The 14232-nt window shown below is 35.2% G+C and overlaps 1 protein-coding gene across 16 annotated transcripts in view; it reads left to right on the top strand.

Moving 5' to 3' along the window:
- The window catches only part of LOC149804145 (uncharacterized), a 304793-nt gene that overhangs the window by 140078 nt on the left and 150483 nt on the right, over positions 1-14232 (top strand). For 13 of the 16 annotated variants that reach the window (XM_089954101.1, XM_089954099.1, XM_089954100.1 and 10 more), the window contains 2 exons: positions 4838-4924; positions 9554-9870. In XM_089954101.1, coding sequence (XP_089810227.1) covers positions 4838-4924; positions 9554-9870 — 404 coding nt within the window. The remainder of the gene's footprint in view (positions 1-4837; positions 4925-9553; positions 9871-14232) is intronic. The other 3 variants (XM_089954097.1, XM_089954104.1, XM_089954103.1) reach the window with 3 other exon arrangements.

Here is a 14232-nt window from a genome sequence, read left to right as displayed (position 1 = left end):
TCTAACGATACCTTCTCCAACATGAAATGCAACATTTTATCTAATAAGTCATTTAAAATAAGTGGACCAGGAATTCCAAAGGTCACTAGAATATGGACTTTTAATGGTGTCTGTCTGATCTAATATGATAAGTTGATTTTGAATTTAATCAGATTGTCTAATGCCATGAGGCTCTCTTTTGGTGGCAGAAGGGATGGCCCATTTGGGGAGCAATGGGTCAGTTGATGCAGTGCCATCTTAAGGCATGGGCACACTGGGCAGTTGCCCAGGGCCTCATGCTTCTAGGGGCATCATGCTGCCCATATTGTTAGTGAATATTGAAAGATCTTTTGGCAATTTAATTTGCTTTAAAAGTACAGTGGGAAGCACCTTTCCCAATTTTAAAAAATAGTGACATCTAGCGAAATTCCTGTAGGTGGGTAGGGCTGGTAGGGGGCCCCAGTGCATTGCTTTGCCCAGAGGCTACAGTGTTGTTAAGATGGCCCTGAGTTGATGATCACTGTAATAAAAATGGTATAGTTGTTTGCCATTATGCAGCTTCACTTCATAATTTACCTCTGTGTGGTATGGTTGTTTGCCATTATGTAGCTTCACTTCATAATATACCTCTATGTGGTATGGTTGTTTGCCATTATGCAGCTTCACTTCGTAATTTACCTCTGTGTGGTATGGTTGTTTGCCATTATGCAGCTTCACTTCATAATTTACCTCTATGTGGTATGGTTGTTTGCCATTATGCAGCTTCACTTCGTAATTTACCTCTGTGTGGTATGGTTGTTTGCCATTATGCAGCTTCACTTCATAATTTACCTCTGTGTGGTATGGTTGTTTGCCATTATGCAGCTTCACTTCATAATTTACCTCTATGTGGTATGGTTGTTTGCCATTATGCAGCTTCACTTCATAATTTACCTCTATGTGGTATGGTTGTTTGCCATTATGCAGCTTCACTTCATAATTTACCTCTCTGTGGTATGGTTGTTTGCCATTATGCAGCTTCACTTCATAATTTACCTCTATGTGGTATGGTTGTTTGCCATTATGCAGCTTCACTTCGTAATTTACCTCTATGTGGTATGGTTTTGTTTGCCATTATGCAGCTTCACTCCATAATTTACCTCTGTGTGGTATGGTTGTTTGCCATTATGCAGCTTCACTTTGTAATTTACCTCTATGTGGTATGGTTGTTTGCCATTATGCAGCTTCACTTCGTAATTTACCGCTATGTGGTATGGTTGTTTGCCATTATGCAGCTTCACTTCGTAATTTACCTCTATGAGGTATGGTTGTTTGCCATTATGCAGCTTCACTTCATAATTTACCTCTATGTGGTATGGTTGTTTGCCATTATGCAGCTTCACTTCATAATTTACCTCTATGTGGTATGGTTGTTTGCCATTATGCAGCTTCACTTCGTAATTTACCTCTATGTGGTATGGTTGTTTGCCATTATGCAGCTTCACTTCATAATTTACCTCTGTGTGGTATGGTTGTTTGCCATTATATAGCTTCACTTTGTAATTTACCTCTATGTGGTATGGTTGTTTGCCATTATGCAGCTTCACTTCGTAATTTACCTCTATGTGGTATGGTTGTTTGCCATTATGCAGCTTCACTTCGTAATTTACCTCTATGTGGTATGGTTGTTTGCCATTATGCAGCTTCACTTCATAATTTACCTCTATGTGGTATGGTTGTTTGCCATTATGCAGCTTCACTTCATAATTTACCTCTATGTGGTATGGTTGTTTGCCATTATGCAGCTTCACTTCATAATTTACCTCTATGTGGTAATCAGAAATCATGAGCTGAAAGAACTAGTTTACTGTGATATATTTCGTAAAAGGGTTGTGATGGAGTATTTGTGAAATGAAACAAGCTTTTTTAATGATGCCAGATAATATAATGGTTGGAAATTGTTCATACTGGGTTCAATTAATGCTGATATTCCACTATCGGAAGCATTGTTTTGAATTCGTGAGATCCATAAGGTTAAGACCTTTATATCAGTATCTACTGAACATTTTTTGTAATTGAAGGATTTATTTAATGAGAGACTTTAATATTTATTGAGTGGCTTATCCTAGTTCCACATTTTCTTTACTGTTTGCTCTTTTCATCACTCAGAATTTCTAGTTTTGCTCAGTTTTGTTTGACATCTCTTTACTAAGTATATTAACTCTTGTTGATGGTCCTTGATGGATTTGTTTGCTTGCACATTTGTGTTTGTTTTACATTGAGGAGCACACTGCATGTATGATGATTTAATACTCTAGACAACTTACTTAGAAAAGTGTTTTTCTTTCTTTATTATGAAATCATTTTAAAATTGATAGGATTTAGCTGAGAACTTTATAACATAACCTATAGTTTTTAAGACAAAAAATATTTTGTTTAATTCTGTAGACAATAACAGAACTCTTGCATGTGTTTGCTATATCATCATCGTGTGAAAATAAAATATATTCAAAATATCTTTTTAAAAGACAAATAAAGACATTTTGTTTCTTGATGTCGGCAGTACCAGTTAGAGCTGTTGCATGGATTTGTTATATCATGAGCAAGTGAATTATAGGTCACATTGACTTTTTGACAGATGCATTCATATTGAAACACATAAAACATAGTGTTCAGAATCTTTTGAATATTGTTTATCAAAGAACATAAAACTACATGTGCATGCAGAAGAGATTTCGAAAGAGACATTTTTTAAGACTGGTAGTTAGTTTTTGAGTTACAGAAGGTAAACTTATCGAAGGCAGTGTGTTCCACGTTTACTGTTCCAATTTTCACTTGTCACTGCAACAAGAATTTTCATCTCACCTAAGTCTGGTTAAAGCTAATAGTATGTGAGTACATATAAAAATATATACTTTCAATTGTTAGGGCTCAACATTGAGCAATAAATTACTTAATACCTTTTCTGTCATCTGTCTGTCCAATCAAGTCTTGTAACTACCCAAACTCTACAACCCTTACACATAATTAGATGCCATTTGGTTGGCTAATTTAATGGGAATTGGTTTTCGGTGGTTTTTGTGAAAAATGAAAAATGATTTTTTTTGGATTGGTGATCGAGTTCATTTGTTTCCACAGAAAGGAAATTGTTTTGTTGGGTATCTAAATTTAGTTTGTAGCAAACACAAATTCCACTCAAATTGATCCTGATGGAGAATAGTAAGTTTGCAGTATTATGTACAGAGGCAACTTTTAAAGGGTTTGTCTTTTCAGGTCCAATTATAATGGATTATTGCCCCTTTTGCATCAGTTTTAAGTCTCCTCAACAGCAGATCCTTGGTTATAGTTCAGAACCATTCAACATATTCAGATGTAGATTTGGTATGAACATTGTCTCATAGACTTAATTTATGTTTATGTATGTCTTAGCTCAATTTTAGATTGTTATGGCTATTGGCAGTTAACTTCCTATCATCACATGGGATGATGCTTATGACTGGCATATTTCAAGTAAATTTAATCTGATGCAATTTTTTTATGAATATTGTCTCATAGACTTATTTGAGTTCTGACCCGTTGTCAATCAAACTCCATATCTATACATGAAATTTCTTGTAATGAGCATAGCTCAAGAACCATTCACTATATTTTGATGCAGATATTGTTTGATGGAGCTATAGATGCATTTTATTTGTCAGTCTTGTTATCTCCATTTTGGACAGAGTTATGGCCCTTGTGAATCAACTTCATTTATTTACATGAGAGGAGCCATGGCTTTTGAATGTCCATTTTCTAACTATGGTTCCTAACACAAGGTCCACTGTTTACATTTTAGTGAGCATCACCCTTTGTGATGCACCCATTACTTGTAGCTATATTATATATTCAGTCTGGTGTAATGTGTTTGTAAAATCTTTTAAACATTCATGAGTTTAAAGAACCACAAGTAGGGATCCTAAGAAACTTTGATTAATGTCTCTTATGGATCTGTTTAAGTGAGCCAGAAAAATCTTGTTGCATACAATCTTGTTCTGGAAAAGAAAAATGTACATGAAGAGCTCTAGATAAGAATTGTATCCTTTCAGTTTTTCTCTGAAACTGTATCATTGGGTTTATTTAAAAAAACTGTATCATTGGGTGAATTTTAAAAACTGTATCATTGGGTGGATTTTAAGAACTGTATCATTGGATGGATTTTTCAAAAGCTGTATCATTGAGAGGATTTTCTAAACTGTCATTAGGTGGATTTTAAAAAAACTGTATCATTTGGTGGATTTTCAAAAACTGTCTTTGGGTGAATTTTTAGAAACTCTATCATTGGGTGGTTTTTGAAAACTTTATCATTGGGTGGATTTTTCAAAAACTGTATCATTGGGAGGATTTTCGAAAACGATCATTGGGTGGATTTTTAAAAACTGTATCATCAGTGGATTTTAAAAACTTTTTTCATTGGGTGGATTTTCAAAAACTGTATCATTGGGTGAATTTTTAGAAACTATCATTGGGAGGATTTAAAAAAATATTATTGGGTGGATTCTCAAAAATTGTATCATTGGGTGGACTTTCAATAGATCTACAAGAGCAATGTTTCTTTCAGTCAAAACATACATTTACTGGCCTCACTTTTGTTTCTTTCTGTTTCTTTTCTGTAATGATACAGATATTTCTTTTCAAGAAATCTTGGACTTTGATCAGACATTTTTTAAGTCTTGGGAAAAAGTAATTTAATAGATGTAATTTTTTATTTTGTTTTTACTCCCAGCTTGAAGTTTAAGGATATAAGAAAGGAATATAATAACAATAATTTGTTCTCTTATCGAGAGCTTGTGATTCTCAGTGTTAACCTACCTCATGTTGCACTTGTTGTGAATAATTGTAGCCTGAGTTGAAGAAGCCTAATTTGTTGGTTGTGAAGGACTTTGTCAAGATTCCAACTAAAACAGCACCTAACTCACTCACCATCAAGGTAGGTCTTTTTCACTTGAATGTATAATATGTGTCAGCCTCCTTTAATCTTATGATTACTTCTAATTAAGTTTATTGCAGTCTTTGGACTTTGTATGTAAGCATTTCAAATAAAATTAGAACAATGTCCGTGACTGACAATCACAAACCCCCTGATTGCTCACTGCATATTTGTAGCCCCCATCTCCCCCACTCACTGTACATACTCCCACACACCTCTCGAGACCGTCATTCTGAGGTCATAATGCAAAATCTTATGTATTAAATACATGCCTTCCAGCTGTGTCTGCAATGTTTAGTCTGAAAAGGATTCAAAATGTCATTGTATGTTAAATTTTTGTTCATTTTACTGTTATGACCTCACCCTCCACTCCAGGAAGCCAGGTATGGGAGCAAAATATGACACCATTGTTGCAGATGTACACCACATGGGCAAGATAACTCTTGAGCATTTGGTGAATTATCCACCCATCATTTGAGGAGACATTGTAAGAAAGAGAGTGATGTACAGACATATACAAGATGGAGGATATCACTATATCACCAATGCTTTTTAAAAAAGGAGACATTTTGTTATTTTTGTCCTTCTTTGGTCTCTTTTTAGGTGTACTTAGGTCATTAAAACATGTCAGTTCAGATGTGCTTCGGTGTCTGTCACAAAATTATTCCAAACCACATTTGACAAATCACTTGCTTTGTGTAACTGTGTTAAATAGGATCATAACGTTTAGCTTGTTAGCTCAACTGGTCATAGACACAAGGAGATTATGGGATGGTTGATTGTATGTTGTCCATCTGTCCGTTACCACAAGTTTGTTTTCACTACTACTCTTAAGCTACCAGGAAGATTGCCATGAAACATTGCACACACATTCTTCTCGTGGTTAGTTGATCCTAAATGAAAATGGTACTGATCTGGCATCCAATATGGCCACCATGTCAGCCATCTTTAAAATCTTATTTTTTCTACTTCTCCTAAATGGATGGTCCTATCAACATGGAGATTTCATTTCAAGACTTCAGATGATGTCTATTTGGTCCAAGATGAATCTGATGTCCAATATGGCCACCATGGTAGCCATTTTGAAAATCTTGTTTTCCATCTTGGAAATTTTATTATTGCTACTCCTCTTTCATGGATGGTTTTACTAAAAGACTTCTTATGATGTCTTGTTGGCCCCAAAAGAAAATAGTGCTGATCTGAAATCCAATATGGCCAACACAGCAGCCATCTTGAAAGTCTTGTTAGAGCTACTTCTTCTGACTTTATGGTCATATCAACATGGGTTTTTCACTAAAAGACTTTCAACAAAGAATAGTTGATCGTGAATGAAAATGGTGCTGATCTGACATCCAATATGGTCACTACAGTGGCTATCTTGAAAATCTTTTTGTTCCTTCTTCTTCATTTATGGCCACACCATCATGGGGTTTTCACTAAAAGATGTCTTATGATGTCTAGCTAATCTTCAACAGAATGGTGCTGATCTGATGTCCAATATGGCCACCATGGTAGCCATCTTGAAAATCTTATCACAACTCTTCCTGAACAGAATGTCATATTGACATGAGGTTTTCATCAGAAGACTTCTTATGATATCCAGTTGAAAATGGTGTATCCAATATGGCCACCACACAGTGGCTATCTTGAATTATTATTGCTACTCCTCCTGAATGGATTATTATATGAACCTGTGGGTTTCACGAAAGACTTACTGAAAATCTTGTTATTGCTACTCATGAATGGAAAGTCATCTTGAAAATACTGTTATCTTTACTCCTCCCAAATGGGTGGCTATATCAACATTGGGGCTTTTCACCAACAGACTTATTATAATACCTAATAGATTCTAAATGGTGCCAGATGCAACAGTGACTCTTAGAATTCATTTTGTTACTACTCCTCCAGAATGAATGATTATTATGACATTGGTTTTTCACCAAAATACTTCTAATGATAACTGCTTTGTCCTAAATGAAAATGTTGCCAGGCTGATATCCAATATGTCCAGAACAGCAGCTAATGTGAAGAAATTTTTATATCGCTGAAGGATATCACAGGTGGTTTCAACACTTGACAGTTAAAAGGATGAAATTGTATTATCTTGAATTCCTGGAAATTCTCTTTGTCTGGTAGAGTGTCAGTCCCATCAGGGGAATCTTTTCTATAAAGAATACATTTAATACCCTGAAGTAGGATTGGCATTCATAGACCAGCCCAAGTTTGAATGTCAATTGCTGCTGAATATAATAATTAAAATAGTTCAGATGTAATGGAATAATTAAGTTTTTGTGAGTCGGCTTGCAATTTGAAGCTTTTGTTTTGTGGCATTTTTTGTTTTGTTTGAAGTTTTTGTTTGGTCATGCTGTGGTTTTTCTGATCATACCATATACAGTATGTTTATGTTGGAAATGAAAGTATAACTACACCTTTGGATTAACTTAGGAGTAATATATACATAATTTCCTTGATGGAATATAAGAATATGGTGAATGTCATTTGTTTAAATTTCAGCCAAAGAGCATGGGATTTTAAAACTTAAGTATAATAAAACATTTGACAAAGACAGCTCTGGCAATTTGACTAATCAAATTACAGCAAGGAAGAAGTCATATAATCAAAAGGCTGTAGTGTTGCATGGGATCAGGGCTAGAAATTAGTGGTTGTCCACTGGCCCGTGGCTAGTAAATTTCCTGTTGGAATAGTCAGATGGCTATTAAAGTTTCATGTGCCCCCATTCAGCATTTATTACACTATCATTCATAATTTTTTTTAAATCTGAAAGATTGGATGATGTCCAGTTTTTCTCAGAGCCAATCAGGTAAAATCCCGAGATTTCAGTTACTTCATAGAGGGTTTGAACAAAGGAGGATTTTACAGATAGTGTTTCAAAATGAGGATGTATAAATCTTGTTATTGTTGTTGTTGTGGGGTTTAATGCCATTTTTCAGCACACGATAGGTTATACATGGCAGCCAGTATTAATGGTGGAGGAAGAACCCAGGAAAACCCCGGAAAGAACCACTGACCTACGAGAAGTTACTGGCAAGCTTTCTCACATACCCACATTGGCTGAATCTTAGACTTGAACTGCCACAGACAGAGGTGAGATGGCAGTGATCCGTAACGAAGAGCGCTTTAGACCACTCGGCCACTTGGGGCCCCCTGTATAAATCTTAAACATTTATAAGGTAAAATTGTATATCAGTGATTGTTTATTGGAGTTTCCTCTGACCTCTCCTATCTCATTTTAGATATTTTGACATTTATGTTGAGGAGTGAGGTTATTGAAAAATTGGAATTCACCGAAACCATGTGGTGTCAGCCTAGGGTTGCTGTTTACTACCAGACCTACTGAACTTAAAGGGTCTTTGAACCCTGCACATATGAAATTTCTAGGGAGTGGATTTATCTTCTCAGAAATTGCAAGTATAGCATTTATTATGCCTTTAATTCATTGACAGATGAGATAAAAAATACTGTTTTGGAGAAATCTGATCTACTTCTTTCCATTTGCTTTTCTGTTCACATGACTACCCAAATATTGCAGTCTACACATCCATGACATCAGAGGTCCAATAGTCATGTGATACCAAAAACAAAATCCCTTTCCAGTGTTGTACAAAAAATTAAAAAAATATGAAATGAAAGTCATGTAATATATTTTGTTTTAAATTTTTAAAGACTCATAATTTTCAAAATTATTCTGAGAACGACCACCAGAAAACTTTCGTTGTTGCAGCATCGTGGAAAAAGCTGGGTTCATCAAATAGATAGCACATGTCAATGCGGCAGTCACATGATGCATGCAGTAACCACATTGACATGCACTTAATGCCAGAGGAATATGTGAATGAATTAAAGACATAGCAAATGTTATGCTTGCAGTTTCTGACAAAAATACTCTTCCTATCAATTTCATACAAGTAGGGTCAATATATAATGTCCAGTGTGAATGAGGTTCTTGTTTGTATCTCTTTATTTTCCATCATTTTTTTTAGGGGAATCAGTCATTGCTTTTCATGTGAAATTGTAGTGAATATTTTCAATGTTTTCTAAAGTAAGAGTTGTTCAGTAGAACCTGGCTTGAAAGACCACCCTTTCTGCTAAATACTAATGGTCTCACAAGGTAAGTGGTCTCTCATAACATGTCATAACCCTTTATAATCAATAAATCTCTGCAAGGAGAACCTGGTTTCTCATGACAGGTAGTCCTTCCTAACAGTGGTCTCTCAAGACAGGTTTTGCTGTATTTCTGAATTATGAATGATTATAATATTTACTAAATAAAAGTGTTGTTCATTTCTAGATACGTGTCTGGCATTGTTTGTCAGAAGGACTAGTGAAAATTCAGCAGGACTAGTATATTTCTTAATTGACAATTCTTTCTGGATTCAAGAACATTTTTTTTTAAAATTCTGGGCTTGTAGGATTCATCTGTTCCATATTTTTCAGCTATTATTGGGAAATAAGATATTTTGTCAACTTATGATAATTGATTATGTATTAATTATAAAGGAATCTAATTCACAAAAGTCTAGTGTTCTTCCAGAAAAAAACTTGTTTGATGGGAAAGTTACACCAAATACTGACGCTATTTTATTTCATAATTCCTGGCTTTATTTTTAGCAGAGCGGAGAAATAGAGAATGAGAGCCCAGTCCCAGTAGGTGAGGATCAGGTTGATGCCTCCCAGGTTAGGTATGTTGGCAGCATGCCTCCTGTGATGCACCAAACAGGTACACTTGACAGGATGAGAGTACAGAAAGAGGAGCAGGCACAAATTGTAGTTGAGGAGGTTGTGTCACCTGTTCATGCCCAAAATGCCCATGGTCAAGAGGTCAAGATTCAGTCCGCTGTCAGAGGTGCTGCAAGTGTATCCCAGGAGAATGGGAACATGGCTGTGAATGGTCAACAGAGAAAATCTCAACAACTTCCAAAGCCTAGGTGAGTTATCAAGTTTTTACTTCTTCCTTCAGTGTTAGGGCACAATATTTAAAGAAGTTTATGTGCACAAATTTTGAACTCGGGCAGAATTCTAAGATTTATAACTCACATGGATGTTAGACCAGGTCAGTTTATGGTATGGCCCTACATCCACTGTCCATCCGTCAAGAATCGCTTGTTATCAGTCTGAAGGTGATATTTTTGATCTGAGTTTGATCAAACCCAGAAAATGAATTTATATCCAAAGATCTTGATATTGAGTGATAACCTTGCATATTGATGAAGTGATCTCACATATGATTGGCTGAGCTTGTTATTCCCCTGGAGACCATATTTCTGATCTGAGTTTGATCAAACCTGGAAAATGAATTTATATCCAAAGATCTTGATATTGAGTGATAACCTTGCATATTGATGAAGTGATCTCGCATATGATTGGCTGAGCTTGTTATTCCTCTGTTGACCATATTTCTGATCTGAATTTGATCAAACTTGGTATATGGGTTTATGATCTTCAGTGAGCTTGATAGTAAGTGAGAGCCATGCATGTTAATGAGGTTATCTTGCATGATCAGCTAAATTTATTATCCCACTTTGGAGGCCAGATTTCTGATATGATTTTCATCAAACTTGGAATATAAACTAATATTATCAAGATTTAAGCAAGTTGGATAATAAACAAGATCTTTGCATAATAATGAGGTGATTTTGCATATGATTGGCTAAGCTTATTACCTCTAGGGAGGCCATATTTCTGATCTGATTTTAATAAAACTGGAATACTGGCTTATATCATAATGATCTTGGATGGGTGAAATCCTTGCATATTGATGAGGTGATTTTGCGTCTGATTAATGAGTTGATATGTGATTACTTGTTTACATATCTGGAGGGTATATATCAGATCCAGTTTTGATCAAACTTGGAATATAGGCTTGTATCATCTAGAGCTTTGATAGTTTGGATAATTATTGAGATTAACACATGTTATGGAATTGTTCTTGGAGCTTATTGTCGCTCTGAAGATTATATTTCTTTCTTATGTTCATATCATCAGGATCTTGGATGAGTTGGATAATGAGCAATATCTATTTATAGCAATGAGGTGAACATGAATCTGATTGGCTTGGCTTGTTACCATGCTAAAAACACTTTTTCTGATCCAGTTTTGATTAAACTTGGAATATAGGTGTTTATCTTCCAAATATCCAGTGAGTTTTATTATGAGCCTCAAATGGTGTGGTCTTTCATCTGAATGGCAGAGCATCTTACAATTCAGTAGACGGAATTTCTGACACAGGTTTGATAAAACTTGGTAAATAGGTTAATTTCATTAAGATGTTGGATGAGTTTTATTGTGAGTGAGATATATGCACTTGAATGACATGATCTTGCATCAGATTGACTAAGCTTGTTAACATCATCAACTGTATTTTTATTTTTACATGGTTTTGATCAAATTTAGTAAATAAATCTTTAGCTCTCCACTAATTTCTGCTTAATTTTCCACCACTTTGCCTTATTTTGCCCAAAAAGTTTAGTCGAGTATAGATCCTGCTGTATAAAGGTAGTTGTGGAACCTTAAATTTAACAGAAAACAGCTGTTTCACAACTGGCATGTATAGCGACAATAACAAAAAATACAGGTTAACACACATGGAGAAATACAGTGCCATAGAATAACGCAATCCCTTGTAAAATCCTTGTAAAACAGAGGTATCTCATTAATCTCATTAATGGGTGGAATATAGTAATGATATTGCAGCTACCTTAATTTAAGGCTGTCCGTCATAAAATGCACGTATGTCATGGTTCCCATTATGAGGTTGAATATCAGTCCCTCCTAAAACACATGTATGTCATGGGTCCCATTATGGGGTTGAATATGGTAATGATATTGAAACTACCTCAGTTTAAGGTAGTCTGTCATAAAACATGGGTATGTCATGGTTCCCATTATGAGGTTGAATATCAGTCCCTCTTAAAACACAGGTATGTCATGGTTCCATTATGAAGTTGAATATCAGTCCCTCCTAAAACACAGGTATGACATGAGTCCCATTATGGGGTTGAATTTAGTAATGATATTGAAACTACCTCAGTATTATGCAGTCCTTCATGTAACACATGTATGTCATAGGCTATTAACTGAGTGTTTAAAAATATTGGACACAAGGTCATGTTGTGCAGAATGCCTGACCTTGAAAATGCATTCTAAATGACATGAATGAAGGCCTGATATTTTTTAATTCTCAGTCAATAACCTTTTTATTATATACTCAAAAACAAGTGCATCAGTCATTCTGTTATAGGAATTATGCATTTGAAACAAGAAATTATTTCAACATTTTATTAAACACTTCACATTGTTCATTTAATGAAACTTGAATGCCAGCACAGTCATTCACACTACTTCACTAACATTCGCACAACATTACTACCATGGAGCGATTCTCATTCAACACTAAATGAAACTTAGTTCTTTAAAGAGGATGGAGTGTCATGTAGCTAAAGAAAGACATCAATATATTGATAGTAGAAGAAAATGATGCGATGAAAATTGATGGGCCGGAAAAATTATCTCAAAGGTTATTGCTGTGGTTGTCTTGATGAAGAGGTCATGGTGGTAGGTAAATTTAAAGATGCAGTGTGCATTACGATTGTTGCCAAAATACTGGGGTCCATTGGTCTTGGATAAAACCTGAAAGAAAGGATATACATTCATTTTGGAGTCACTTGTATATTTCATTAAATTCCAAGCACAGTATAAAATAATGCTATTCAGAGTGGGGAAAAAAGTGCCATGTTTATGTGGAACAGAAGTTGTTGACTGATACACAGTATTGAAGGTCAGTCTGACACATTCTGTCTCTCTTGTGGAACTAGCAATCGCTAGGCATCCATTTTCTGTGTTTTTAGAAATTGTATTTATATTTCAATTCCTCACGTAACAGTACATCATTGAGCCTCTATGAGGCTGAATAGAGGTAATGACATTGAACCTACCTCAGTAAAATTCAGTCTTACATAAAAGACGGGTATGTCGTTGATCACACTATGGGGTTGAATATATTATCAACATTGAACCTTTCTCAATAAATGGCAGTTACTCTCAAAATAAAGGTTTGTAATTGATCCCATTACAGAGTTGATTATGGTAATGATATTGAACCTACCTCAGTTAAAATCGATACCTCATGAAACACAGGTATGTCGTTGATCCCATTATGGGGTTGATTATAGTAATGATATTGAACCTACCTCAGTTAAAATCGATACCTCATGAAACACAGGTATGTCGTTGATCCCGTTATGGGGTTGATTATAGTAATGATATTGAACCTACCTCAGTTAAAATCAATACCTCATGAAACACAGGTATGTTGTTGATCCCATTATGGGGTTGATTATAGTAATGATATTGAACCTACCTCAGTTAAAATCGATACCTCATGAAACACAGGTATGTTGTTGATCCCATTATGGGGTTGATTATAGTAATGATATTGAACCTACCTCAGTTAAAATCGATACCTCATGAAACACAGGTATGTCGTTGATCCCGTTATGGGGTTGATTATAGTAATGATATTGAACCTACCTCAGTTAAAATCAATACCTCATGAAACACAGGTATGTTGTTGATCCCGTTATGGGGTTGATTATAGTAATGATATTGAACCTACCTCAGTTAAAATCGATACCTCATGAAACACAGGTATGTTGTTGATCCCATTATGGGGTTGATTATAGTAATGATATTGAAATAGCCCAGTCCATCATAAAACACAGATATTGAAACTCTCAATATAAGGTGATCTGGAATCATACACTTTTATGGTCCCTTAGGACAGCATTATCGATGGGAATCACTTTGACTGAACAAGAGTAAAATTATCTAGGAAATACACTCTCAGTATACAGCCAGTAGCAAACAAGATAAAAACACTTAATTCAGGGAGGGTCAAAAACAACAATATTGGTAAGAGTTAAAAAAATTGGATAACCTGATTCTCTGGGTTCTGGTTAAAATCTAGATTAGGCCCCTTCTATATTCTAAGTGAGTTGCCTGTCAGACTTGTGAGAAAAAACAGTTATTTAATTTACATGAAAAAAATCCTTGAATTCAATGAGAAAATGTGGCATTTTGATTTTGATGTTTTTGAAAGACACTGGTACAGGTAAGTTATAAATATTTACAGGTTTGAGCTTCATTAGTATCTCCCTCTACCTTAGGAAGCTCGTCTGCCTAACTGTATAAAAAAATATAAACTTTGTGTAACAAGCAAGGTCTGTGATCATTGAATGGGGAACAGTACTACTTTTATGTTCCATATTTCATTGGTTAGCTATAAATAGCAC

Source organism: Sinohyriopsis cumingii, chromosome 3, assembly GCF_028554795.1.
Source record: "Sinohyriopsis cumingii isolate HCF-2022 chromosome 3, ASM2855479v2, whole genome shotgun sequence".
NCBI classification, from domain to species: domain Eukaryota; kingdom Metazoa; phylum Mollusca; class Bivalvia; order Unionida; family Unionidae; genus Sinohyriopsis; species Sinohyriopsis cumingii.
This window is presented reverse-complemented; position numbering and strand designations above follow the sequence as displayed.